The 9,574-nt window shown below is 42.8% G+C and overlaps 1 protein-coding gene across 1 annotated transcript in view; it reads left to right on the top strand.

The window, feature by feature from the left end:
• The window catches only part of GLT1D1 (glycosyltransferase 1 domain containing 1), a gene marked incomplete at both ends in the record, with an annotated part of 64,987 nt that extends 55,789 nt beyond the window's left edge, over window positions 1-9,198 (top strand). Inside the window, one exon of the mRNA XM_084297500.1 lies at window positions 9,052-9,198. Within this exon, the coding sequence (XP_084153626.1) occupies window positions 9,052-9,198 (147 nt within the window). The remainder of the gene's footprint in view (window positions 1-9,051) is intronic.
• Between the last annotated feature and the right edge of the window lie 376 nt (window positions 9,199-9,574).

Consider the following 9,574-nt stretch of genomic DNA (forward strand, 5'->3'; position numbering starts at 1 on the left):
ATTATATTATAAAAGCCCTTCTATAATTTTTTTGGTGTCAAGTAATGTATCAGAGAGGGTTTTGATGTCGTGGAACTTGAGGCTGGGAATGATAAGGTTGAGTCCCTATGGGTTAAGATCAGCAGGAAGGCCAACAAGGCAAGCATCCTGGTGGGGGTCTGTTATAGACCGCCGAACCAGGATGAGGAGACTGATGAGGAGTTCTACAGGCAGGTGGCAGAAGTTGCAAAATCATCAGTGCTTGTTCTCATGGGGGACTTCAACTTCCCTGACATATAAATATTTTTATAAACGATCTGGATGTAGGAATAGAAGGTATTTTGAGCAAGTTTGCTGATGACACCAAACTTGGAGGAGTTGTGGACTCGAATGAGGGTGGAAAGGCCTTGCAGAGGGATCTGGATAGGTTGGAGAGCTGGGTGATCACCAACCGCATGAAGTTCAATAAGAGCAAGTGCCGGGTCCTGCACCTGGGATGGGGAAACCCTGGCTGCACGTACAGACTGGGCGATGAGACGCTGGAGAGCAGCCTAGAAGAGAGGGATCTGGGGGTCGTGGTAGGCAGCAAGTTGAATATGAGCCAGCAGTGTGCCCTGGCAGCCAGGAGGGCCAACCGTGTCCTGGGGTGCATCAAGCACGGCATCGCTAGTAGGTCAAGGGAGGTGATTGTCCCGCTCTACTCTGCGCTGGTGCGGCCTCACCTCGAGTACTGTGTGCAGTTCTGGGCACCACAGTATAAAAAGGACATGAAACTGTTGGAGAGTGTCCAGAGGAGGGCTACGAAGATGGTGAAAGGCCTGGAGGGGAAGACGTACGAAGAACGGCTGAGGTCACTGGGCCTGTTCAGCCTGGAGAAGAGGAGGCTGAGGGGAGACCTCATCACAGTCTACAACTTCCTCGGAAGGGGGTGTCGAGAGGCAGGAGACCTTTTCTCCATTAACACCAGTGACAGGACCCGTGGGAACGGGGTTAAGCTGAGGCAGGGGAAATTTAGGCTTGACATCAGGAGGGGGGTCTTCACAGAGAGGGTGGTTGCACACTGGAACAGGCTCCCCAGGGAAGTGGTCACTGCACCGAGCCTGTCTGAATTTAAGAAGAGATTGGACTGTGCACTTAGTCACATGGTCTGAACTTTTGGGTAGACCTGTGCGGTGTCAAGAGTTGGACTTGATGATCCTTAAGGGTCCCTTCCAACTCAGGATATTCTATGATTCTATGATTCTGTGATATCCTAGAAGCACAACACAGCCCAGAGAAAGCACTCTAGGAGGTTTCTGGAAAGTGTGGAAGATCATTTCCTTACGCAGCTGGTTAGTGAGCCTACCAGGGGAGGTGCCCCTCTAGACCTGTTCACAAACAGAAGAACTGGTGGGAGATGTGGTGGTTGGGAGCTGTCTTGGGCAGTGACCATGAAATGGTAGAGTTCTCCATCCTTGGAGAAGTCAGAAGGGGAATCAGTAAAACCGCAGTCTTGGACTTCCATAGGGCTGACTTTCAGCTGATCAATTCACTGGTTGGCAGAGTCCCTTAGGAGGTGGTTCTGAAGGGCAGAGGAGTCCAGGAAGGCTGGGCACTCTTCAAGAAGGAAATCTGAATGGCTCAGGAGCAGTCTGTCCCCACATGCCCAAAGACGAGCTGGCGGGGAAGAAGACAGGCCTGGCTGAGCAGAGAGTTGTGGCATAAGCTTAGGAGAAAACAGAGGGTTTATAATCTTTGGAAAACAGGGCGGGTCACTCAGGAGGACTATAAGGATGTTGTGAGGCTGTGCAGGGACAAAATTAGAAAGGCCAAAGCTCATCTGAGGCTCAATCTGACTACTGCCGTTAAAGATAACAAAAAATGTTTTTATAAATACGCCAACACAAAAAGGAGGACTAAGGAGAATCTCCATCTTTTACTGGATGCAGGGGGAAACTTAGATACAAGAGATGAGGAAAAGGTGGAGGTGCTTAATGCCTTCTTTGCCTCAGTCTTTAGCGGCAAGAGCAGTTGTTCTCTGGATACCTAGCACCCTGAGCTGGTGGAAGGGGATGGGGTGCAGAATGTGGCCCTCATAATCCATGAGGAAATAGTTGGCAACCTGCTACGGTACTTGGATGTGCACAAGTCGATGGGGCCAGATGGGATCCACCCAAGGGTACTGAGAGAACTGGAGGAGGAACTGGCCAAGCCGCTTTCCATCATTTATCGGCAGTCCTGGCTATCGGGGGAGGTCTCAGTCGACTGGCGGATAGCAAACGTGACACCCATCTACAAGAAGGTCCGGAGGGCAGACCCAGGGAACTATAGGCCTGTCAGTTTGACCTCAGTGCCAGGGAAGCTCATGGAGCAGATTATCTTGAGTGTCATCACGCGGCACTTGCAGGGCCACCAGGCGATCAGGCCCAGTCAGCATGGGTTTATGAAAGGCAGGTCCTGCTTGACGAACCTGGTCTCCTTCTATGACAAAGTGACACACTGGGTGGATGAGGGAAAGGCTGTGGCTGTGGTCTACCTTGACTTCAGCAAGGCTTTTGACACCGTTCCCCACAACATTCTCCTCAAGAAACAGGCTGCTCATGTCTTGGACTGGCGTACGCTTCGTTGGGTTAGAAACTGGCTGGATAGCCGGGCCCAAAGAGTCGTGGTGAATGGAGTCAAATCCAGTTGGAGGCCGGTCACTAGTGGTGTCCCCCAGGGCTCGGTACTGGGGCCAGTCCTCTTTAATATGTTTATCAATGATCTGGAAGAGGGGATCAAGTGCACCCTCAGTAAGTTTGCAGATGACACCAAGTTAGGTGCGTGTGTCGATGTGCTTGAGGGTAGGAAGGCTCTGCAGGAGGATCTGGAAAGGCTGCACCGATGGGCTGAGGTCAACTGTATGGAGTTCAACAAGGCCAAGTGCCGGGTCTTGCACCTGGGGTGCAACAACCCCAAGCAGCGCTACAGTCTGGGAGCTGAGTGGTTGGAAAGCTGCCTGGCGGAGAAGGACCTGGGAGTATTGGTGGATAGTCAGCTGAATATGAGCCAGCAGTGTGCTCAGGTGGCCAAGAAGGCCAACAGCATCCTGGCTTGTATAAGAAGCAGTGTGGCCAGCAGGGCTAGGGAGGTGATCGTCCCCCTGTACTCGGCTCTGGTGAGGCCGCACCTCGAGTACTGTGTTCAGTTTTGGGCCCCTCACTACAAGAAGGAGAAGGAGGTGCTCAAGAGAGTCCAGAGAAGGGCGACGAAGCTGGTGAGGGGTCTGGAGAACAAGTCTTATGAGGAGCGGCTGAGGGAGCTGGGATTGGTCAACCTGGAAAAAGGGAGGCTCAGGGGTGACCTTATTGTTCTGTGTAGGTACATTAAAGGAGGCTGTAGCGAGGTGGGGGTTGGTCTATTCTCCCATGTGCCTGGTGACAGGACAAGGGGGAATGGGCTAAAGTTGCACCAGGGGAGGTTTAGTTTGGATATTAGGAAAAACTTCTTTACCGAAAGGGTTGTTAGGCATTGGAATGGTCTGCCCAGGGAAGTGGTGGAGTCACCATCCCTGGAGGTCTTTAAAAGACATTTAGACGTAGACCTTAGTGATATGGGTTAGTGGAGGACTGATTAGTGTTAGGCCAGAGGTTGGACTAGGTGATCTTGGAGGTCTCTTCCAACCTAGATGGTTCTGTGATTCTGTGGTTCTGTGAACTATCAACATTTGCAAATGGGGCAGAAAAATACTTGTTTGCAGAATAATACCCAAACCCAATGCAAAGCTGTTGAGGTACTTTCTTCTTGCATGGATGTAGAATGAATACCAATCATCTTCACTCATGGTTTTTAAGATAAATTAACCATTTACATTTGTTGTTCCTTATCTCCCCAAACCATGTCAAATACAGTTTTTAAATCACTGTATACAGTCTATCGTTTACTTCTCTTTTTCCCCATCCTGAGGTCTGTATCTCCTTTCATCTCCACCTGTGTGGCAATTTGTTAAACTGCTCTGCTCTTCCATTTTCCTGCAGCTTACAACATTCTTTCTCTTTGTTGAGTATTCTCCTTTTCTTAAACTGTGGTGGAAAAAATAAGTTTCATTCACAAACACAAGAATGATCTCTCTTCAGCTGCTTAGTGCTCCATACCTCCATGAGAAAAAAAGAGGCCCTTCAAAAAGAGGTTTCTTATTCTTAGGATGTCAAATCTCAACTTGATAAAATTCTAACTCATAGCATGTTCCATCCTTCTGACCTCTTGTCTCTATCCACCATTTTCTGTAAATCAAAGTGTTTATTCCATTCCACACAGAAACAGGAGTTTAAAGAGACTGACATGTCTATTTTGTCATACAGGTTTGTCCTTTATTCTCTGGATGAAAGTTTGATCTAAAAGAATACACTGCAAAATGTCCAAGTTTATCCTCAGCAAAGCCAAGTAAAAGAAGGACAAAGTTAAGGTCTGCTCAGCATATGAAATCCATTCTTCTTTTTTAGCCCAAAGCTAAACCAGACCATAATCCAGAAACAAAAAGGAAAAAATAAATAATGAAAATCTGGAAGACTCCAAGTGAGTCTATCTGGACTCTGAATGGAGGTCCGAATGGAGGCAGTTCATTACACTGAGAATAAGTTCTAGTGTGTTACATATTAGGGAAAATGCTTTTAATGGTATGGAGAGATTAGTACTTTGTTCACGTGGTTGGGAAAGTCTGTTTCTGTCTTGCAGAAGCTTAAGCACCAAGTATTTTTAAGAAAATGTGAAAGGAATCTTCACTGTTTCAGATGAAGAGAACCTATTTGGTTGTGATGATATAGACTATATTATAGATCAAGAGTAGAAAATGGTGCTTGTTTTCAAGTTGTACTGGGGAGGGAGTTTTGTAGTATGGTAAGCCTAAATATGAGCCATTGTGTTTGGTTTGTGGGCCGCCTTATCTTTTGAAAGTTAAATTAGAGGGATAGAAATGGACTGTTTCATAACATGTGTATCATTTTAAACTGTGAATGTTGTTGGCATTCTTCTTCTATTCTTGATGAAAGAGAGCTTTTGTGGTTTATAGGAAAGTAGGAAATTGTAGTCATCATTAATCATTTCCACAAATGCTGAGGTTTCATGTATGGAAATAGAGAAGGCCTTGCCAATCACTGAAGACAATACTCAGATGGAAACAGCAGTTAAAGTAAAGGTGAAAGCTATGAAACATTTTGTCCTTGATACTACATCATCTGTGCACCTTACTTTTAAATCACATCTTGATCCTGCCATTACTTGAATTTGCAAGTGTATGGAGTATATGTCACTGAGTTAATGCAACCTGAAAGAAAAAATGATAAGAGAGAAGAATAGCCAGCTGCTTTGGGGCAAAACCATGTTAAAATGGAAGACACAAAGAGTTACTCAGCATCCTAAGGTTCAAAATTATGGGTCCAGCATCTGTGAAATCACACAGAAGGAGCTGAATAAACAGAAGGAAGTAAATAAACTTCAAAGGCATAAAGCAAGGGGCCAAGCACAGACTGAATTTGATTGTGAGCAGGATCCAGAAAGACTACTGCTAGCAGAGAAGACTTTTGAAGTTTTAAGAGAGAAACACAGCTCAGCTGGGTACTGGCAGTGATACACTGAATGCACATTGTTTTCCTCTGCCAAATGTGGGTCAGTGCCATTCCTACCAGGATTTAAAACCAGAATGCTGCTGAAATTTTAGACCTTTGAACCTTGGTTCTGAATAAATTAATTTGCAATGTGTGCAGTGCCAGCAATCACTGTTTACACTCTCCTAGAAATACTGACCCCTTGCCCTGTGAAGTACACAGATGTGCCAGCAAACTTATGAGCTTTGCCTGCCACTAGGTAGGTATGTCGCTAATCTGAGTTGTAGCTGGCATTTGCCTTTCCTAGACTAACTCTCTGCTATTTAAGAATCATGTCCTTTTATCTGCTGAAGCTGATATGAAATGGTTTAATTGCAGAATTACTTTCATTACATAAATAATATATTAACAATGCATCTTATTTTCATCATGTGTGAGCTCTGGCACCAATGAAATTCTCATGGTAATTGAAGGAATATTTGTTCTTCTTTTTCAGTTCACTCATTTTGTTGCTTTATCTTCCAGATAGTGGTATTTTTGGGTTCCTGCAAAATATTATACACAATTTCTTTTAGGTACTATATAAAAAAGCTGACATTTTCTTTAAAGATGATTGGTCAATTTACCAGGAGAAAAATGTACTATGGATGTTTGCTGTTGAAAAATGTCAGTGTTTGAAGTGAAGTGCTACACAAAAAGAGGGCACATATAATATCACTTACGGATGTACATTAGATGATCTTCTCCCCTGTTCTTCTGGGTTGTGTCTAACTACATAAGAGAGTGCGCAAATATTTGTGCAAACATCACTTGCAGAAATACAGCATAACTGCTGATTAATACACATTACCGCACTGTAAGTAGTTTGCATATCATAGGCTTCTAGAAAGAAAAATGAAATCCTTGATTTTCTGAACAAGCTCTGAGTACTGAATGTCTGCATTCTGCAAGTGCCCCTGCTTCAGACACACCATGAAATTTTGACTGAAATGCAAGTCAGTTGGAGTTAATGATGACACCTGATAAATGAAGTTATTGCTGTCTAAAGCTCACTAACCAAAACTGAGAACAAGCTAAGCCAGATGCTCCAGGAGTACAAGGCAAAACCCAGATAAGTCACAGCAAATCTTCCCATTGGCTTCCAGTCTGATAGTGACTTGTAGGTGGTCACATTTGATTAGTAGAAGTAGGGATAAAGCTGAGAAGTCCTTATTCCCAGTCCCTCAGTATTTTTCCATTTGCTTTTTCTCACTCCTGCAGTTTCTCAGCTTTTATGTTTGGCATTTTCCTGAAATTATCCCCAGCACTAAATATTGTAACTGTGAAGAAGGATCTCATTTCTTCTATCAATTACATGTTTCCAAATTTTTGTCTTCTATATCCACATTTTAAAAGAATGCTAATAGGACTACCTGTCAAGAAATGTTACATTGCTGCTTCTGTTCTTAGGTAATTTACATAAATTATTTTTAAACATTACTTTAAATAAAATCCTCCACAGGAGCATAAAATTAAAGTTGGAATGTAGTTCAGTGCGAACGGTATTTATTACTATGATTAGACAGGCAATTGGATGAAACCAGCATAAGTCATGTAAGACGTTCCCACCTTCCTTGTTCTGTATTCTTGGCAGATATGGAGGAAGGAAATGAACAGATATCTGAAGTCATAGTCCTTGGCTGGATCTGCAGTGTCTGATAGATGTGGCCTCAGGCTGCTCTCTAGACCAGACTCACCTGTCAGAAAACACCTGAATGCCAGGTAGTTGCAGATGGAAGGCAGGCTGGTTGATGTGTGTGGCCCTCATGGCTGTTCCAGAGGCCATTCAGCACCGTGTGGACAGAGACAGCATGAGAGAAGAGTTTGGGAATGGAGTGGACAGAGCCTGAAGTTGGGCTGGAGTTCTGCAGCACATCAAAGGGGAGAATGTGTGGTGTGCCTTGTTTTTATAACAGGCATTAGTGAAATGCATTTGGGGTGCAATATGTGCTGAGATCACTGGGCAAGGAGTGGGGCATTTTTGCACCTATTAACCACGCAAGTTGAAAAGCATCTCTGCAAAGATTATAATGTGGTGCTGATTCCATGTAAAATTTGAGGTTAATATGCATGTGTGAAAATCATCTTCGTCTGGTCTTTACCTTTGTAGGTTTGTAACTGAGGTTACAAATCTTTCAAACAGAACTGACATGTGCATCTCTGACTATTTAAATCTCATGTCAGTGATGCATATATTGATGGTTTGTCTTGTCAGTGAGAGTCAAGGCAGTGATTATAACATGTTCGATGTGATTTCACGTACCAGTGTTTCCCAAGGGTCATGCTATAGTTATGTATTATGCATAGCCATAACTTTCATTACAATAGCAGCATTGATTCTGTGGTAACCAAAGATTTTATATTTATGTATTTGTTTATATAACTGTGCACTTAGGTTTTCAAGTACAGTTTGCTAGTTAACCTAGTGTTGATATAAATGCTGGGGCTATTTATGATGCTTCTTTCATAGCTGATGGTTTGTGCAAATAATATATCCCCTTTCTGCCACCCTTTTTTGTCCCCCGTGTCCTTATGCACCAATCTGCACTACCAATCGTGTAGTAATGTATTACCTTAATTTTCCATTGGCACATTAGCTATCTGCATTTCTGAGCCAAACCAAGACAGTATTTTGCAAAGATCTGAGCCCATTTGTAATCAAGCTGAAGTATTGGAAGTTGTCTCTTGATAGAATATTAGATCAGCTGCTCAGAATAGATTAGTTCGGACATCAAATCTCCTTTCATATGTTTGAAGTTCACAAAGTCTCTTCCCTTGAACTAAATTAGAGTGACAGAGGAGCAGACAAAGGAATAGTTGTAATCTGCCAGGTCTAGTATTTTACAAAACACAGTTAATGGAAATTCATATATGGCTTTTTTTGCAGAGCTTGATGAACTTAGACTGCTGGATCTGTAAATGTCCAGATGCAACAACTCTGGAAAATCATGTTGCTGCATGCCTGCTCTTAACTTTGTACTGTGACTATTTTTATATTTTGGCTATCTTTGTGTAGTGAGTTTTTCAGTTTCACTACAAAATAACTAAACATGTTACGATAGCAATGAGATATAAGCTTAATTGGGCTGAGATTAAATAATCTGATGCCAGCTATCCTCCATGCAGGAAACCAGGTGAATTGTTTAATTTATATCCCGCGTGGCTTTGTAACACTTGGGTAGGCAAACAATTTTTGTGGCATTAAATTCATTGCCTATACTTGTCCTAACACCTATGGGATTTGCCTTTGATTTTAAATGACTTGGTGGGCTGAATAAAAGTTATAATTATTTATTGATCATTGCTTATAAATAAACTATGGTACTTGACCTTGAAAAATGACTTTGAACAGCTCTGTTTATTGGTTCACAGATGAAGTGTTTTACTGTAATCAAGCAACCGGTACAAGTTATTTCAGAATCATGAGAACTTCAAGGAACCTTTAATTTATTATATTCTTTATCTTTTTTAGGAGTTTGTTGTGCTGTCCAAGAGTTTGATGAATGACCCCATTATGGAAAGAGAAATTGTAAAAAGGGCCAAAGACTATGTGAAGAAACATCACTCATGGGAATGTGAAAGAAAAGCCTATCAGACTCTTGTCCTAAAACTCCAGTGAATTGCAGAACTACAGTTGATACCTAGCAATCTGTGTAGAGCGCCTTAATAATGATGAAAACATAATTAGTTTTGGGTTTCTCTGGGTTTCTTTTTAGAAGAGATAGTAAGACATGCATTATTATTCTATTCAAACACACCAACATCATAGGAGTTTCCTGCTACTTCAAACTATCAAATTTATCTAATTCAACACAGCCTCTAGTGTACCAATTCATCACAGACCAGTATCGTTTTGTAAGATTACACAGGAGAAATATACTCCTTGAACAGACACAAATTCTTTGTTGTTGTAAGGCTCAAAGGGAGGATGATTTCTTGTATACAGTGGAGCACTCAACCACAAAGAGCTTATGTTAAACATGATTGTTACATCC

This window comes from Netta rufina (genome assembly GCF_964035555.1).
Source record: "Netta rufina genome assembly, chromosome: 17".
Taxonomy (NCBI): Eukaryota; Metazoa; Chordata; class Aves; order Anseriformes; family Anatidae; genus Netta; species Netta rufina.